This window comes from Bos javanicus, chromosome X, assembly GCF_032452875.1.
Source record: "Bos javanicus breed banteng chromosome X, ARS-OSU_banteng_1.0, whole genome shotgun sequence".
Taxonomy (NCBI): domain Eukaryota; kingdom Metazoa; phylum Chordata; class Mammalia; order Artiodactyla; family Bovidae; genus Bos; species Bos javanicus.
In genome coordinates this window covers 57,172,677-57,193,125 of record NC_083897.1, presented here as the reverse complement: position 1 = coordinate 57,193,125, position 20,449 = coordinate 57,172,677, and the positions used below count along the sequence as shown (strand labels likewise).

At 37.8% G+C, this 20,449-nt stretch overlaps 2 protein-coding genes across 4 annotated transcripts in view; both read right to left on the bottom strand.

The window, feature by feature from the left end:
* TBC1D8B (TBC1 domain family member 8B) overlaps positions 1-2,174 on the bottom strand; it is an 84,113-nt gene extending 81,939 nt beyond the window's left edge. The window contains exon 1 of the mRNA XM_061409355.1: positions 1,471-2,174. Coding sequence (XP_061265339.1) covers positions 1,471-1,936 — 466 coding nt within the window. The 5' untranslated portion in view covers positions 1,937-2,174. The remainder of the gene's footprint in view (positions 1-1,470) is intronic.
* A 7,817-nt stretch (positions 2,175-9,991) lies between these two features.
* RNF128 (ring finger protein 128) overlaps positions 9,992-20,449 on the bottom strand; it is a 100,569-nt gene continuing 90,111 nt past the window's right edge. For 2 of the 3 annotated variants that reach the window (XM_061409347.1, XM_061409346.1), the window contains exon 7: positions 9,992-11,420. In XM_061409347.1, the coding sequence (XP_061265331.1) occupies positions 11,287-11,420 (134 nt within the window). In that variant the 3' untranslated portion in view covers positions 9,992-11,286. The remainder of the gene's footprint in view (positions 11,421-20,449) is intronic. The other variant, XM_061409349.1, reaches the window with a different exon arrangement.

The window sequence follows — 20,449 nt, the reverse complement described above, 5'->3', positions numbered from 1 at the left end:
AAAGTTTTAGATTCTCTAACTGAAAGCAAATGAGGTATTTGAAAATCAAATTTTACAACAAATTGGGGGTGATTAATCACATTTCTACTAAGAGCTAATAGGTATCTTTTAAAAATTAAGCTCTATCAATGAAATTTAGATGACTGAATTTTTTTTAAGTTTATATCAGAACATGCAAATTAAAATTTTCTAGGCCTCAGAATTGGGATGTTAGTTGGAGGAGAAATTGACACTAGGTATCCATGGCACCCCACTCCAGTACTTTTGCCTGGAAAATCCCATGGATGGAGGAGCCTGGTAGGCTGCAGTCCATGGGGTTGCACAGAGTCGGACACGACTGAAGTGACTTAGCAGCAGCATCCATGCTAAGTGAAACTGAAGGTCACTCAGTCATGTCCAAGTCTTTGCGACCCCATGGCCTATACAGTTCATGGAATTCTCCAGGCCGGAATACTGGAGTGGGTAGCCTTTCCCTTCTCCAGGGGATCTTCCCAACCCAGGGATCAAACCCAGGTCTCCCGCATTGCAGGTGGATTCTTTACTAGCTGAGCCATCAGGGAAGCCCAGCCATGCTAAATTCTATTTATATATACTACTATTCTCCAACTGGAGCTTCCCTGGTGGGTCACCTGGTAAAGAATCTGCCTGCAATGCAGGAGACCTGGGTTCGATCCCTGGGTCAGGAAGATCCCCTGGATAAGGGAATGGCAACTCACTCCAGTATTCTGGCCTGGAGAAGTCCAAGGACAGGGGAGACTAGTAGGCTACAGTGATGGGGTCACAAGAGTTGAACACGACTGAGTGACTAACACACACACAAACACTCTCTAAAGTGAAGTGAAGTGAATGTCGCTCAGTCGTGTCCAACTCTGAGACCCCATAGACTATACAGTCCATGGAATTCTCAAAGCCAGAATACTGGAGTGGGTAGCCTTTGCCTTCTCCAGGGGATCATCCCAACCCGGGGATTGAACCTAGGTTTCCTGCATTGCAGGCAGATTCTTTACCAGCTGAGCCACCTAACCATCAAAAAAATCTAGGTATGTCCACAAGTGTCTCACATTTATGAGATTGTATGTTTCTGGAAGAAAAAAGGTTAGAACTTGTGAGTAGTAGTTTTCAAACTTTTCCCTGAATTGCCTCTAAGGTAGAAGATAATAAACATTTTGCTCTGGAGGTCAAAGTGCCCACTGTAATAATGCACTTCTTTTAAATCCCATGTAGTATGCAAATCTAAATGTTATATTGTTTAATATGCTTTAAAATATTTTTAACCTACTCTAAATGGAAAATACAATGAGTAAGGCAAATAACTGAAAATTTTTATAACCTAAGGTGATAAAATTGATCCAGGTATTATAGAACATAGCTAGAATATTTAGTAAATGAACCAAAACCAGATGGAGGGAGGAGAAGTATTATATATCTAGCATTCTAATTGTATCCTTAAATATATTTTTACTGACTTACCTGCAGATGGTGATTGCAGCCATGAAATTAAAAGACGCTTACTCCTTGGAAGGAAAGTTATGACCAATCTAGACAGCATATTCAAAAGCAGAGACATTACTTTGCCAACAAAGGTCCATCTAGTCAAGGCTGTGGTTTTTCCAGTGGTCATGTGTGGATGTGAGAGTTGGACTGTGAAGAAAGCTGAGCATCGAAGAATTGATGCTTTTGAACTGTGGTGTTGGAGAAGACTCTTGAGAGTCCCTTGGACTGCAAGGAGATCCAACCAGTCCATCCTAAAGGAGATCAGTCCTGGGTGTTCATTGGAAGGACTGATGCTGAAGCTGAAACTCCAATACTCTGGCGACCTCATGCGAAGAGTTGACTCATTGGAAAAGACCCTGATGCTGGGAGGGATTGGAGGCAGGAGGAGAAGGGGACGACAGAGGATGAGATGGCTGGATGGCATCACCGACTTGATGGACATGAGTTTGAGTGAACTCCGGGAGTTGGTGATGGACAGGGAAGCCTGGCGTGCTGCGATTCATGGGGTCGCAGAGTTCGACACGACTGAGCAACTGAACTGAACTGAACTGTTTCCATACAAATTGTGAAATCATTTGTTCTATGTTGTGGTCCTTTAATGGACCAGAGCCTGGTGGTCTGGAGTCAACGATAAGAAAATGAAAGAGAGAGAGAGAGAGAAAGACATGGGGACCCAAGCTCTGATGGAGCAAGGGTGCTTTATTAGCAGAAATGTAGGCTTATATATCTTTAGTAAGATGATTACTCAGCTATTACACAGGATGAAATTTTATCAATAGCCACAATATGGATAGTCTAATACATACAAGGTCGCTGATGCTGAAAAGAGTCACTGAAGGGAGTTACTGAATGGAATCCAAGCAGATACCCTTTCCCATGACCTCAGTCCTGAGAATTGCGTGCAGCTCTACTCGTTCTCGGAATAGGAACCGATAAAGAACAGAGAATCCTTGAGAAATAGAAAACAGCATGCAGGAGTCCTGTTATATGTTCCCTGACAATTTACCCTTATTTATTATATTTGTAAAAAGGTCTTGACTAATTGAGTTTGTTTAGTTTTGCATAAAGGCATTTTTGCATAAAGGCAATGGTAAACAACAAATATAATTGTAACAAAAGGAAGGGGAAAACAAGCTTGTATGATATATGATTGATTATAATGAAAGAAATCGTTACTATGACTACAATTGTTCTCTGTGAAATGTCCAGTCTAAGTTCTTTGGTGTTTGCGGCAAGTTTCCAGATGTCTCATTGTTCAGGCCCAATCTGTTTATCGAGGACAATTCGAGGATGAGGGGGTGTCATTTTATCGTCAAGCTAGCCAAGAAGTCCTTTGTCATGGTAATGTTTCATCGTAGTATTAGTAACTTTTTATGTTACTTGAGTAGCATTGTCATACATAGTACTGTTAATATCATCTGAGCAGTTAGATAACCACATACCATAGGGTCTCCAATCGACAATTGTATGATTAGCTATAAACATTAATTTTTTTGATTTTGGATTTTGGTCCCTTTTGATATCCTGTTCATGTCTAACTGTCTACCTATTTTCCTTTTCAGGCATTTGGGAATCCAGTCTCAGGGGAAAGGGGGCAATGACCGCTCTGGCTTTTTCAGGCTGTACAGGGGCAGTCGTGGGGTTTTGGGTTTCCTTTGCCTGTTTTCTGTCAGGGTGTATTAACAGAGGGAGATGAGAGTCCATGGAATGATAAGGTGACTTGTTTCAGCATTGTCTAGGTGTTGGTCAGGGAATATTTTTGTCATACTACCATTTGGATATTTGTTGTATTCTGGAAGAAACAAACTTAACAAAAAAGTTAAAGGTATATGGCCCAAAGATTAAGAGAAGTAGAAAAGCTGTTTAGGGGCTACCAGGAGAACTAGGACCAGACATTGGTTCACGACATTAATGTTTCTCTAGGTATGAGAAGATGCAAGAATTTGGGCTCATAAAATCTTTACCTGAAAACATCTGACTGTCTGAAGGCCAGTTTTTCTGGGTTTTTTTTTTTTTTCCAGAGCATAGAGTGTCTTATTTTTGATTTCTACCCTGAACTCCTTTCAGGGGGTGTTGAAGGTCAGCAGCTTGCAGTGGTCATGATGTAATCTTTGTAGAGGCAGTTGACAAGTATCAATTTTCAGTCAGTAGGGTCCCTTCATAGCCACATATTTGACCATGTTTGGGGGGCATTTTATGGCCATTGTGTCTCATGGTATTGGGAGACATTCCCAGGTTTAGGGACGATTTCATTGATAGGCCACTCAGTGTGCTGTTATTGGACCAGGCCTTGTAAGTAGCAAAAGTCTCTGGACCACTGTCTTACTAGCCTCTTGGTCCAGGAAAATATTTCCTCTTGTTGTTTTTTCCCATATCTAGAGTTACATTATTACAATCATTGATCTCATATGGAACTGTATATCAGCATTATATCATAGGCTCAGTCACACATTTGTTAACGTAAAAAATTCTTCCAAAACAAGTGACATAGAAAATAATATAGCTATAGTTAGCAGTTATTAGTAAAGTCATGTCTTAAGAAACTTGTATCATGCATAAAACACTTTTCTACTTGTTATAAACCTTTTGTATACTTTTTTTATTTATCTGTAAGGCATATTTTTTTCTCATATAGAACTTTTTTTGGGGTTTAACTTTCCACAAACCTTTTTTATACTTTCTGTATTCATCACTTTATTTGTCCATTCATAGAATAGCCATCTATAAGCCATACTTCTTTGTTTTCTTAATAAAATGTAATTTCATTTCTTATACCTTTTTTACTGAAAATATGTATCTTACTTTTTTTTAGAAACCATGAACTGTTGTTTAGCTCATTTATAAATTAACCTCAGCAATATTATCCAGAGACAAAGACATACATATATATCTAGACAGAGATCTCATAGATTTCTGCTTTAAGATTTAAAAGGTCTGTCCCCCACTTTTTTTTCTGGCTTGAAGTTGTACTAATCTGTCTAAGGCTGACATCTCGGGCAAAGTGGGTTGTCTATTTCAATAACGTGATAAGAGTTAATTACAGGCTTTTGCTTAGACATGTTTCTGGTATATCAAGTTTGGAGCTGTTGGGTCAAGAAGTCCCATGGGAGAATGAAGAGAGGGGAGTACAAATAATTTTAGAGGTAAATCTAGTCTGATGCGAGTAAGAAACTGTTTTTGTAATTTATTTTGCACTAAATAGAGTTCCTCTTGTGTCTCTTGAGAAAGTGAATGAGGGCTATTTAAATTAGGATCTCCTTTCATTAACTTTTCTAAGGTCTGTCAAGAGACGTCATTTGTTAGATTTCTTTTTTATAACAAAAATAGGAGAATTTCAAGGAGAGAGAGTAAGTCTAGCAAAGGAGAGACTTTTGGATTTGTGTCTGCTGGCAGAGGAGGAGCACTTGGAGCAGCCGGGGTAGGATTTGTAGGAAAGTTCTGAAATATTTTATGTTGTTCTAATTGGGCCTTTTGTAAAGTTTCATCATCTAATTCATATTTATGTAACAAGTTTTCTGTCTGTTGTTGAATATTATGAGGGCTAGAATTACCTTGAAATGGCAGAATTACAGCTTTAATGAGAGCTCATGAGGGCCAGAAATCAATTGGAATATTTTTTCTCTGCCTGGCGGCTCATTCAACATTTTCTTTGACCCAGTGCCAAATTTCTAAATCAAAACTGCTTTTATCAGGGAACCAAGGATTACACTCAACCACTGTTTGAAGGCAAGGCTCTATTAGTTTGCGTGAAACCAGAAGTCCCTGAGCTTTAAACAAATGGTGAAGTAAAGTAGAGAAATGATGGGGCTTTCCAGCTGTTTAATCCATGTCTTACCGACCTCAATAGGCCCTGAGTCACTCAGCCTGAAATGCCACATATACCAGGTCCCTGTTCTGGGGGCCACTTGTTGTGGTCCTTTAATGGACCGGAACCTGGCAGTCTGAAGTCAATAATAAGAAACTGAAAGAGAGAGAGAGAGAAAGAAAGAAAGAGAGAAAGAAAGACACGGGGACCCAAGCTCTGATGGAGCAAGGGTGCTTTATTAGCAGAAATGTAGGCTTATATATCTTTAGTAAGACGATTACTCAGCTATTACACAGGATGAAATTTTATCAATAGCCACGATATGGATAGTCTAATACATACAAGGTTGCTGACGCTGAAAAGAGTCACTGAAGGGAGTTACTAAAAGGAATCCAAGCAGATACCCTTTCCCATGACCTCAGTCCTGAGAACTGCGTGCAGCTCTACTCATTCTCAGAATAGGAACTGATAAGGAACAGAGAATCCTTGAGAAATAGAAAACGGCATGCAGGAATCCTCCTGTTAAATGTTCCCTGGCAGTTCTAATTCTGTGAAAAATACTGTTGGTAGCTTCAATCTATTGAATCTATAGATTGCTTTGGGTATATACTCATTTTCACTATATTGATTCTTCTGATCCATGAACATGGTATGTTTCTCCATCTATTTGTGTCACCTTTGATTTCTTTCATCACTATTTTATACTTTTCTATATATAGGCCTTTTGTTTCTTTAGGTAAATTTATTCCTATTTTATTCTTTTTGTTGCAATGGTGAATGGGATTTTTTCCTTAATTTCTCTTTTTTTCATTTTTAGTGTATAGGAATGCAAGGGATTTCTGTGTATTAATTTTATATCCTGCAACTTTACTATATTCATTTATTAGCTCTAGCAATTTTTCTGGTGGTATCTTTAGGGTTTTCTATGTAGAGGATCATGTCATCTGCAAACAGTGAGAGTTTTACTTTTTCTTTTCCAATCTGGATTCCTTTTCTTTCTTTTTCTTCTCTGAATGCTGTGGCTAGGACTTCCAAAACTATGTTGAATAGTAGTGGTGAGAGTGGGCACACTTGTCTTGTTCCTGATTGTAGAGGACGTGCTTTCAATTTTTCACCATTGAGGATAATGTTTGCTGTGGGTTTGTTATATAAGGCTTTTATTTTATTTAGGTCTGATCCTTCCATGCTTGCTTTCTGGAGAGTTTTTTTTTTTTTTTATCATAAATGGGTGTTGAATTTTGTCAAGGGCTTTCTCTGCATATATTGAGATAATCATATGGTTTTTATCTTTCAATTTTTTATAATGGTGTATCATATTGTTTGACTTGTGATATTGAAGAATGTATCCCTGGAATAAAGTCCGCTTGGTCATGATGTATTATCTTTTTAATATGTTGTTGGATTCTGTTTACTAGCATTTTGTTGAGGGTTTTGCATATATGTTCATCATTGATATTGGCCTGTAGTTTGTGTGTGTGTGTGTGTGTGTGTGTGGCATCTTTGTCTGATTATGGTATTAGGTTGATGGTGGCCTCATAGAATGAGTTTGAGAGTTTACCTTCCTCTGCAATTTTCTGGAAGTGTTCGAATAGGATAGGTGTTAGTTCTTCTCTAAATTTTTGGTAGGATTCACCTGTGAAGCCATCTGGTCCTGGGCTTTTCTTTGTTGGAAGATTTTTGATTACAGTTTGATTTCCATGCTTGTGATGGGTCTGTTAGGATTCTCTGTTTCTTCCTGGTTCAGTTTTGGAATGTTATACTTTTCTAAGAATTTGTCAATTTCTTGCAAGTTGTCCATTTTATTGGCATATAACTGGTCATAGTAGTCTCTTATAATCTTTTGTATTTCTGTGTTGTCATGATTTCTCCATTTTCATTTCTAATTTTATTGATTTGATTCTTCTCCCTTTTTTTCTTGATGAGTCTGGCTAACAGTTTGTCTATTTAATTTATCTTCTCAAGGATCCAGCTTTTAGTTTTGTTGATTTTTGCTATAGTCTCCATTTCTTTTTCAGTTATTTCTGCATTAATTTTTATGATTTCTTTCCTTCTACTAACTTTGGGTTTCTTCTGTTCTTCTTTTTCTAGTTGCTTTAAGTGTACATTATTTATTTGATGTTTCTCTTGTTTCTCGTGGTAGGCTTGTATTGCTATGAACCTTCCTCTTAGCACTGCTTTTATAGGTTTCGGGTTGTCATGTTTTCATTTTCATTTGTTTCTACGCATATTTTTATTTCCTTTTTGATTTCTTCCATGATCTTAACACAGTGTGACTTTTACAAATGAATTCTCATAAAACCCCACCATCTTAAGTTGGAGACTACCTATACATACAAATATATCTACTGTCACTGTTTAAAAATATCAGCCTATATTTTGAATGTCATGTTGTTGTTTAGTTTCTAAGTTGTGTCCAACACTTTTGCAACCTCATGGACTGTAGCCTGCGAAGCTCCTCTGTCCATGGGATTTCTCAGCAGGAAGAATGGAGTGGGTTGCCATTTCCTCTCCAGGAGCTCTCCCTGACCCAAGGATTGAACCCCCATCTCATGCATTGGCAAGCAGATTCTTTACCACTGAGCCACAGCCTTATATTTTGACTATGTGAAAATAATAAAGTCTGTTGCTCAAACTCTTATTTATAATCAAAATATAATATCAGGAAGAAAATTCACAAGTGACATGGATTCCTCTTCTTTGCATATCCCCAAGAGAATTGAAAGCATAAATCTACACTAGGACTTGTACATTAATGTTCATAGGAACATCAGCCATAATGGCCATAAAGTGGTAACGATCCAAGTGTTCCTTAGCTGATGAATGGATAACCAAATATGGAATACCTATAGACTGGAATATTATTCAGCAATTAAAAAGGATGAAATACTGATGCATGCTTCAACATGGATAAACCTTGAAAATATGCTAAGTAGAAGAAGGCAGTCACAAAAGACCATATACTGTATGATTCCATTTAAATGTAATGTCCAGAATAGGCAAATCCATGGAGACAAAAGGATAATTGATGGTTCCCTGGGGCTAGGAATGGGAGCAGAAACTGAGTAAAAATGGATATGAAGGGATTTTGGGGGATAATGTCAGTCAGTCAGTTCAGTCACTCAGTTGTGTCTGACTCTTTGCGACTGCATGAACCGCAGCACACCAGGCCTCCCTGTCCATCACCAACTCCCAGAGTCCACCCAAACCCATGTTCATTGAGTCAGTGATGCCATCCAACCATCTCATCTTCTGTCAACCCCTTCTCCTCCTGCCCTCGATCTTTTCCAGCATCAGGGTCTTTTCAAATAAGTCAGCTCTTCGCATCAGGTGGCCAAAGTATTGGAGTTTCAGCTTCATCATCAATCCTACGAATGAACACCCAGGACTGATCTCCTGGTTAATGTAATGTTCTCAAATTCACTTGTGGTGAGCACAATTCTATCCATCTTTAGAACCATACATTTACAATGGCTGAATTTTTGGTATATAAATTGTATGTTAATACAGCTATTAAATATTCAAAAATTATAAATGCCTCCCCAGAAGAACCCCTGCAAAGCTTGAGATGATTAACTTCCTAAGAATATAGAGAAACTTTATAGTGTGGCATCACACACATTGGGCATATTGCCATATAAGACATATGTATATCCTGGATTTCATAATCATGGTTCTGAAGTGTTCCAAACAACTGTTTATTCTTAACATGTTTGCCAAAATAAAGAGCTGCTTTTAACCCATTAACAGCATCCCAGGAATGATACTTCCAAAGAGAAGACCAAAGGAAATGTCCATCTTTATATTACACAAAACATAAAGCAATAAAATGGCCTTATGGTTTGTGTAATATAAAGATGGACATTTCCCTGGTGGCTTAGTGATAAAGAATCTGCCTGCAGTGCAGGAGACCTGGGTTTGATCCCTGGGTTGGGAAGATCCCCTGAAGAAGGGCATGGCAGTCTACCCCAGTATTCTTGCCTGGAGAATTGGTGGGCTACAATCCATAGGGGTTACACAGAGTCAGACATGACTGAAGTGACTAAGCAGCAGCAGCAGTATAAAGATGGACTGGCATCATGGTCCTTTTCTAACCTTAAATTTTCAGTGATTAATAGGAGGGGGATTCTGGAGAGAGGGGACATATGTATGCCTGTGACTGATCTGTGTTGATGTGTGGCAGAGGCCAACACAATATTGTAGAGCAATTGTCCTCCAATAAATAAAGAAAAAGAAAAAACTTATCAGTGGTCAACCTCATTATTTACCTTGCTGACATGTAAAAATAATTCATGATAGATTCAGTCATTTTATAATGGCAGCAGTTCCTCACTATGTAGTGAAATATGTAAACATGCTGTGCTGTGCTTAGTCACTCAGTCATGTCTGACTCCGTGACCCCATGGATTGTAGCCTGCCAGGTTCCTGTGTCCATGGGGATTCTCCAGGCAAGAATACTGGAGTGGGTTGCCATGACCTTCTCCAGGGGATCTTCCCAACCCAGGAATAGAACACAGGTCTCCCACATTGCAGGTGAATTTTTTTTACCATCTGAGCCACCAGGGAAGCCCAAATACTAAAGTTTTAGTTTTTATTATCAAATATATCAACAAATATTTACATTAAACCTTTTTCCTCCTAAATCCAAGCATATGTTAAAAGTTAGTATATGATTACTAAACACCAGACACAAACTTTTATTGGAATATTTTATTTTACATTTTATATTTAAAGAGAATCAATACAAATCGGGACCTATTTACAGCATTTCAAATCAGTGTACAAGAATGCAATGGTTTCATCCACTCTACATTTAGCCAACAAAAATACATGTCTATTCTGCTTTTGCTTAAATTCTGCTGGAATTTGTACTGGAAACAAAACTCTAAAACCAAAGATAAGCCACAGAAAATATAAAGTGCATTTTTATAATAGCTCTATTTAACTTTGGTGGATGAAGCTTCAAACTTTATAGTAAGGCACCTGGAATTCTCCCCCCCAACACCAATTCTTTTTCAAACACCAAGAAAATGCATTCACGAAATTTATAGCTACACAGATAGAATTTTATTTTACCTAATGTTATTTTATAAAGTCCATTTAGGTAAAATGTAAACTCAATTTTAAGTCAACTTTGGAAAACATTTTCTATAGACTAATTTCTGTAGACAAATTCATACACAGAGATCAATTACCAATTTTTGTGTGACTTATTAATAATCATTTTCAAATGGTATGATGATTTATATGTTCTGTTTTTGAAAGTCCCATAAGTAAGGTTTGAGAAATAGTTATACAGTGTTTTTGTAAGGAAAGTTTGTGTCTATGATCTTTTGTCAAATTGGTGTCATTAATATACCAATCAATCCAGTCCAGTCCATACTCTCTAAGAAACTATGCTTGACACTCAAATGAAGTAAATTTAGCCTGATTTTAAAAATAAGAAATTGTTAAAATGAGTATTTTGCTTTAATCTTGTTCTATCAACTTAATGCAGCTTAAATAGATATTTCATGAAGTACTAGCCTAAGTTTGCATTGTTTTTTAAATTACAATTCCAGATCAATATAAGCACCTGGAGAAAAACCCTGACACATATAGCCCAAGCTAAAGTAGTATTATTTTTAATTAAGATACTATCATAAAATAAAGTGATTATAGCTGTTCCACATTTTAAAAGCAACATGTTTTGATAAGAAAATTGTTATAAATGGAAAACATGATTACTTGACAAGAGTTTTGAATATTTAAAAATGTTGCTACTGCTATCAAGAGGAAACTTGCCTATGAAAAACATTATAATGTGTTTGTGGAAAAGGTTAATAGGTTTAGTATTTTAAGTCATTTAACTATAGCATAATATTAGTCATATCAGCACTTTCAGTATCATTCTTATTTTATTAAGTTTATCCAGTTCCTTAGTAGTAAACTAGGCCCTGATTGGCAGTTCTGTTATTACTAAAGGTTCAGGTTTTCTACTGATACAGATTTTATGATTTAATTTCTCGAACAGTGGTCTCCTGATCAGGACTTTCATCTTCTTCAAAGGTTGGGTTGTCAACATGAGGAACAACATCCACTGCCATGGAATTTGCTTCATGGTTTACCAGCTGTAGATTTTCATCTTTAAAAAAAAATGGCATTTGAATCAGTTCTAATGAGGTGGATGAAACTGGAGCCTATTATACAGAGTGAAGTAAGTCAGAAAGAAAAACACCAATACAGTATATTAACACATATATATGCAATTTAGAAAGATGGTAACGGTGACCCTATATGTGAGACAGCAAAAGAGACAGATATAAGAATGGACTTTTCAACTCTGTGGGAGAAGGCGAGGGTGGAATGATTTGAGAGAATAGCACTGAAACATGTATATTACCATATGTGAAATACATGACCAGTCCAAGTTTGATGCAGGAAACAGGGCACTCAGTGCCAGTGCACTGGGACAACCCAGAGGGATGGGATGGGGAGGGAGGTGGGAAGGGGATTCAGGATGGGGGACACATGTATACCTGTGGCTGATTCATGTCAATGTATAGCAAAACCCACCACAATACTGTAAAGTAATTAGTTTCCAATTAAAATAAATTAATATTTAATGGCAATTTTAGGGTGCTTTTACCCCTCTGTTCTTTAAGACAAAATTCAACACACATGTCTAGAAGTCTTTCTTATCTAATTCAATCACACTCTGATTATCACACTAATTCCCTGTTTCTTTAAAATGATTTTGCTGCCTTACATAAAGCACTTATATGTGTGTGCTCAAGTCGCTTCAGTCGTGCCTGACTCTTTGTGACCCTATGGATTGTAGCCTGCCAGGCTCTCTGTCTATGGGATTTCCCAGGCAAGAATACTGGAGTGGGTTGCTATTTCCTCCTCCAGGGGATCTTCCCAACTCAGGAATCGAACCCTTGCCTCTGGTATCTCCTGCATTGGCAGGCGGGTTCTTTACCACTGCGCCCAGGGAAGCCCTAAAGCATTTATGGCATTATATTAATTTACAATTACTATTTTGTTGATTCATACATGTGCTTATTTTTACCTACATCATAGCATTCTTAAGAGCAACAGTTGTGTCTTCTGTTTCTTCTCTATTCTAAATAATAATAGCTCTTAAAATCAACTTCATGTTTGAATCACCTGGGCACTTTAAAAAATTATCTATGCTTTTTCATAAACATAGATAGATTGATAAGATAGATCTGTGTACATGCTCAGTCAAGTCCAACTCTTTATGACCCCATGGACTGTAGCCTGCCAGGTTCCTCTGTCTATGGGATTTCCCAGGCAGGAATACTGGTTGTCATTTCCTTCTCCGGGGGATCTTCCCAACCCAGGGATTGAACCCACATCTCCTGTGTCTCCTGCATTGCAGGCAGATTCTTTACTAACTGACAGATAGATAGATAGACAGAAGGACTAAAGCTAATCAACCAGGAAGTTGTGGAGGGAGTTCCCAAAATGGAATACAAGTAGTAACAAGTGAATATAATTATTTTATAGATGAAATATATATAATCGTTCTGAAGAGAGTGGGAAAGAAAAGAACTAACCTAAGTAATTTTGGAGACTGATATTTTGACTATATCCTATAAGGTTAAAACCAAAGAACTACACTGGTTAGTGAAACTGTTTTTCACAAGGGTATGTTAGCAATGTTACAACTTACATGTACTTTAGGATTGAACAAATAAGTAAATATACTGAGGATAATAACAGCCGGGTTTCTCAATGTCCAAGAATGGAGTTAAAAGTAAGGAAAGAGGAAGGCTAGAATAAACTCTGTGATGTTGGATTAGAATCATACATCAGTATGAACTAGCTGTTCTTCTGTTAGGTCAATGTAGGTGTGTGTATATTTGTGTGAGTACATACACATATTTCCTCGCTTTGTTCCTTGAAAGGGCTAATAGCAATGATACTCCAAAAGCAATGAGCGTACCTAATGCCCGATCTTGATTCTGAGGTGCTGTTCTCCAATAAAAGCCCCCACTCCCTGATTCTAGGGTTAGGGCAAGAGAGCAGATTAACCTAGATTCTAGCCTAGGGGCCAGAAAACTACAGCTCGCAAGCCAAATCCATAGCTAAGAGTGATTTTGACATTTTTAAGAGGTTGGAAGATAAAACAACACTGTCTCAGCCCCCAAAGCAACAAAGACCTAAAGTCTTCAAAGCCTAAAATATTTACTATCTGGCCCTTTACAGAAAAAGTTTGCCAATCCTTGGCCTAGAACATCTTGTGATAATAGAAAGTAAGGAAGCGCTCAAAAAAAAAAGGGGGGGGGTGGGGTTATTTTGAAAGAAAATCAACCAACTTGAAGGAGTTCCCAATGACCAAATCTAGGGCAATCTAAGCATGAATAAATCATGAGAATAATATTATGGAGAAAAAGAAATATCTGTGAGTCCATATTATTATAAACAGTTGAATAAATAAGTGGAGAAATGGTATCTCTTCTTTAAATTAGAAGCTTAATTAATGTAGAAAGAAGGATAGAAACAGAAAATCACCATTTGGCACATACTTCAGTAATAATTATTGTAAGCAAGAACTACCAATGATTGCTAAAATTAGTAGGTAAAAATTATGATGAGAAACAGGACGTTTGCATAGTTTCCAAGTGTTTCTCTATAAAACAATAACTATAAAGGGAAAAATAATAACTTTAAAAGAAGAGGCTTGGCAGATACCACCTTAACCAAGTGAACAAAGTTAAAAACATTGATAATAAGACATGGGCATAATGTGCCTCATTATATGATATCAGGCAGACAAGATAAGATATGTGGTTTTCTTGCCAGAAATAGACAATGGACAATGATTTTAAACATTGGGAAACAGCAGACAATTCCAAATTGAAGGATATTCTTCAAAGTAACTAACTGGTGGCCTTCAGAGGTGTCAAAGTTAAGAAAAACGAAGACTTAGAAACAGTCACATATTAAGACTAAAAGGACATGACAGTTATGTGTAATGTGGACCTCTCAGCAGATTGGGTATAGAAAGAACATATCCAAACATAAAGGACATATATAGGGACTTCCCTGGTGGTCCACTGGTTAAGATTCCAAGCTTCCAATGCAGGGGGTATGGGTTGGATCCCTGGTCAGGGAGCTAAGATCTCACATGCCTCACATGCCTCATGTGTGAGATGAACTAATATTTGACAAGGGAACCAAAAACATCCAGTGGGGAAAAGACAGTCTTCAATAAATGGTGTTGGGTAAGCTGGATAAATATGCAACAGAATGAAACCGGACCTCCATCTCATACCATTTAAAAAATGAACTCTAAATAGATTAAGGACTTAAAATGCCAAAATCAACAAACGGGACTACATCAAACCAAAAAGCTTCTGCTCAGCAAAAAATAATCAAAAGAATGAAAAGGCAAGCTACAAAATGGGAAAAAATATTTGCAAACCACATATCAGGTAAGGAGTTAATATCCAAAATATGTAAGGAACTCATACAATTCAATAGCAGAAAAGTAAATAATCTGATTTAAAACTGGGCAGAATTGAAATTTTGGGGGGAAAAGATATTTTCCTAAAGAAGACATGTGTGCATGCTCAGTCATCTCCAACTCTTTGCCTCCATGGACTGTAGCCCATTAGGCTCCTCTGTCCACAGGATTTTCCAGACAAGAACACTGGAGTGGGATGCCATTTCCTCCTCCAGGGGATCTTCCCGACCCAAGGATTGAACCTGCATCTCTTGTGGCTCCTGTATTGGCAGGCAGAATATTTACTGCTGACCCATCTGGGAAGCACCCCAAAGAAGACATGTGGATACAAATGGCCAATAAGTAGATGAAAAGATGTTAATCACTAATCATCAGGGAAATGCAAATCAAAACCACAATGAGATATTGCCTCATGCTTGTTAGAACAGCTATTATCAAAATGATAACAGACGAGTGTTGCAAGGATGTGAAGAAAAGGGAACTCTGGTGCACAGTTGGTGGGAATGTATATTGGTATAGCACTACGGGAAACATGTATGCAGGTTCTCAAAAAACTAAAAATAGAACTACCATATCATCCAGCAATCCAACTTCTGGGTATACACCCAAAAGAAATGAAATCATTATCTTGAAGAGACAGCTGCACCTCCATGTTCACTGCAGCATTATTCACAATAGCCAGACATAGAAGTAACCTGTTTCTATTGACTGATCAACAGATAAAGAAAACGTGAGATACATATATATGTACACATACACACACGAATATTACTCAGCCATGAGAAAAAAAGGAGATACTGCCATTTGCAACAACATGGATAGATCTTGAGGATACTGTGCTAAGTGAAATAAGCCACACAGAGAAAGACAAACACTGTATGATAACACTTATATGTGGAATCTTTTTTTAAAAGGTCAAATTCATAGAAACAGAATGGTAGTTGCCAGAGGCTAGAAGCAGGGGGGAATGGAGAAATGTCCATCAAAGGATACAAGTTTCCAGTTATAAGATGAATAAGTTCTTGGGAATTTAATATATAGCATGGTGACTACAGTTAACAATACTGTAGTAAATACTTGAAAGTTGCTAAGCATAGATCTTAAATGTTCTCACCACACACACACACACAATTTATAATTATTTGAGATGATAGATTTGGTAACTAATCTTTCTCTGGTTATATGTCAAGTATATTTCAATAAAACTAGGGGGAAATGAGAGAAGAGGAAATGCAATGTGGGATCCTAGGACAGAAAAAGGACATTAAGGGGTCAACTGGTAAAATTTGAGTAAGTGCAATTTAGTTCCTAACATTTTATCATACAATTTCCTGATTTTGATAACTGTATATGGTTATATACGATGTTAACACTTGGAGAAGTTCAGTGATGGGCATTCTTTTTACTATTTTTGAAACATTTTTTAAGTCAGGCTGAAATTATTAAAAAAAAACAACAAAAAACTGCTTGGGCCCCACATCTCATGGATTCTGACTGAACTATTCTGGGGTAGAGTCCAGGTATCAGTAATGTTTAAAGTTCTTCTGGGTGATCCTAATGTGCAGCAAGGATTAAGAACTAGGGGCCTATTCTGTGGTTCTCAAAGTGTGGTCCCTGGACAAGCAGAATCATTACCACCTGGAAACTTCTTAGAAATGAAAATTCTCAGGGCCCATCTCAGACCTATTGAGTCAGAAACTAGTGGTTGCCACTCTGCTTTTTTTTTTTTAAATAAACTTTTATTCATTTATTTTATTTTGGCTGTGCTGGGTCTTTGTTGCTGTGCACGAGCTTTCTCTAGTTGCAGCAAGTGGGGGCTAACTCTCTAGTTGCAATGCATGGGTTTCTTGTTGCTGTGGCTTGTCCTTGCAGAGCATGGGCTCTAGAACGCAGGCTTCAAGTTGCGGCGCAGGGGCTTAACTGGCCCGCAGCATGTGGGATCTTCCTAGACCAGGGATTGAACCTGTGTCCGCTGCATTGCAAGGCAGATTCTTAACCACTGAACCAGGGAAGGCCCTCCCCTCTGTTTAAACAAGCCCTCTAGATGACTCAAGGTATGCTTAACTTTGAAAACCAGTGCTCTAATAAAACTCAGCACAATGATGGAACACACAGGCACGAACTAACCAACTGTATGTTTTCGAAGCTATTTAAACCAACTATCACCATAATAATCAGTAGTTAATAGGAAAGGTGCCAAAACAATTAATATATAATTGTATGTGAGTGTGTGTGTGTGCTCAGTTGAGTTTGACTCTTTGCAACCCTGTGGACCGTAGCCTGCCAGGCTCCTCTGTCCACGGGATTTTCCAGGCATAAATACTGGAATGGGTTGCCATTTCCTCCTCCAGTTGACAAGTCTACTTTACTATTAATGTTAAATTTTGCTGTTCTAATATTTTTTTCAAAACCAATTTAAAAATTCACGGTTGTAGTCTGATCTCAAAGCAAAGTGGTGGTGGTGGTTTAGTCACTCAGTCATGTCCGACTCTTGTGATCCCATGGACTGTAGCCTGCCAGGCTCCTCCATCCATTAGACTCTCCAGGCAAGAATACTGGAGTGGGTTGCTGTCTCCTTCTCCCTCAAAGCAAAGTATATTCTCTTAATTTAAGACATATGACTGAGGCACCAATTCATCTATTAGCAGTATCTCTAAACTATAGGAGAAGTAGCCAAGAAGGAAAAGTAACCCTTAAATTATGAAACCCCAAATATCAGTATATAAAAGGGATGGCAAGTGTGCCACTTCTATCCATGATTACATTTTAAGTAGTCACAAAAGTCACACTAACATATTCACCTTCAAAGATGTTGGTTTAAGTCAATTTAATATTTGATTTGTTTGAAGAGCATAATAAAGTATTAGGAAACTAAGCTTAAATTTCTTAACTTTTATTTTTTCTCTGACTCTGAATGGGAGGATTTTACCCCAAGGCCATACCAATTCTATGTATCCATTTATTTGGGTGCTCACACTTGTGACGGTTGTACATTTGGCATGCCTCAAACATTTAGTGTCTGAGCAAAATCCAATCATATGAGGAAGTAACATAGGTTGTTGACTTTATAACAGGTATTCTTAGACTGGTTTGGGTTTTGGTTACTGACTTTAGAAATAGCATATGGCTTCTAAAAGTGAAGAAAAGGCAGGGTAAAGATGAATATTTCTGTATGTGTAACTTTTCTACAAACTATTAGATGTAAATTAGAATATCTCACCATCTCAGCATAATAATGATGACTAGGGGCCACAGTTGAACTGTAAAATAAAAAATTACAACTGAAATACAAAGAAATACTTCCCTTAGATATCAGAAGCTTATCTTAAAATACATGATTTTAAATCAGGGCTAATTTTATATTTAATAAAACTTCTGGTTTCCTAATGTTGAAACAAATCTACTCCACACAGCTTAAACATCTCTGTCCAATTTATATTATAGTTACAGGAAACATATTACTTTATTCTTATTAAGGCAAACAAACACCATTTATGTGGGTTAAACTATTATTCTTTTTATTTTATTTATTTAGTTTTGGCTGTGCTGGGTCTTATTTGCTATGCAGGCTTTTCTCTAGTTGTGTGAGTGGGAAAATCTATTCTGTGTGGTCACTCATTCAACACTTATTTTAGTATTTGCTGTGAGGCAGCTTGTACTAGGTGCTGGGTGTACAATAGTGAACAATAAGACACTGTCCCTACCCAAATGGACTTTTTAAGGTTTTAATACAATTCAGTGCAATAAGTGCAATGATAGAAGTTCTGTGGAAGTAGACAGTAGGGCCACACATATAACTAAAGATAGGCTTCTCAGGGGAGCAAGTTTTCTTTTCAACATTTTATTTTGTATTGGGAACTAAGATACAAATACAAAATAAAACTAAGATACAGAAAACTAAGATCATGGCATCTGGTCCCATCACTTCATGGGACATAGATGGGGAAACAGTGTCAGACTTTATTTTTGGGGGCTCCAAAATCACTACAGATGGTGATTGCAGCCATGAAATTAAAAGACGCTTACTCCTTGGAAGGAAAGTTATGACCAACCTAGATAGCATATTCAAAAGCAGAGACATTACTTTGACAACAAAGGTCCGTCTGGTCAAGGCTATAGTTTTCCCAGTAGTCATGTATGGATGTGAGAGTTGGACTGTGAAGAAAGCCGAGCACCAAAGAATTGATGCTTTTGAACTGTGGTGTTGGAGAAGACTCTTGAGAGTCCTTTGGACTGCAAGGAGATCTAACCAGTCCATTCTGAAGGAGATCAGCCCTGGGATTTCTTTGGAAGGAATGATACTAAAGCTGAAACTCCAGTACTTTGGCCACCTCACATGAAGAGTTGACTCATTGGAAAAGACTCTGATGCTGGGAGGGATTGGGGGCAGGAGGAGAAGGGGACGACAGAGGATGAGATGGCTGGATGGCATCACTGACTCAATGGACATGAGTCTGAGGGAACTCCGGGAGTTGGTGATGGACAGGGAGGCCTGGCGTGCTGCGATTCATGGGGTCGCAAAGAGTCGGACACGACTGAGCGACTGAACTGAACTGAACGCCAATTAACAATGTTGTGATAGTTTCAGGTGAACAGCAAAGGGACTCAGCCATCCATATATATGTATCCATTCTCCAAACTCAAAGGGAAGCAAGTTTTAAAGGAGGAACAGGAGTTGGACTTGACTTCCCCAATTTCTTGGTGGAGGAAGAGTGGAAGGAATGGGCAGAGAGAAGAGAGTGGTTCAAACTATGACTGTTGAATTAAGGTTAGAAATTAGGAGATGGATTAAAGGAAAAATTATATTGAATCAAAAGGAAAGGGAGAGGGAAGAATCTAGGATTCTCCCTAAGTTTCTGGATTGAGGCACCTGGGTTGGTGTTCCTACCATTAACGCAGATAAAGAATACGGGAGAAGGAATATGAATCGTCATTTTATTTGCTTCTCAAATTCTCTGCAAAAACTGTTCTGCCTTCCACCCTCCCCCATAAAAACAGAACACCAAAATGGTAGGTTGGGACTTTTCTTCTTCTTTTAAACTGACCTGGCAATAAACTGAATTATCCCATACACTCATGCCTCCTGCATAGCAGGCAAGAATTCTACCACTGAACTACCAATGCTGCTAAACTGAATTATGCCACACCCTCTTCTTTCTCATCACTGAATTCTATTAGCACACAGTTACAGGAACCAAAAATTCATCTGAGGCTAAGAGACAATGATTATCTATTATAGGTAGAATAAAACACAGATTATTAAGATTCTTATGACTACTTTGTACTCTGCAAACTGTTCAAAGATTAGATTACAATATGAGGTTTGCTTTTGCATGATGGTATTCCTCGTGACCCCTGTACAAATGGTATCTATGTCACTGATAAGCCTATCAAGGACAAAGGTTCATGTTATAGGAAGCTGCAACTTTTACAAGTCATCTTGACATTTCATTTTCCTCCGATTTTTTAGGCCAGAATTAGGTCATCTCAAAATGGGGACTGAGGAAAAACTATCAAACCAACAAAAACCAAAAGACAAAGGCAGAAGTTAAAGAGAGAGAAAATAATTTGTATAGGGGTTTTCTCTAAGGAAAAAAGTAACAGAATTCCCTAAAATCTCTCTATTGGTATGGCATTACTATTTTGAAATTAATACATTCACTTTTAGTTTCCAAGGT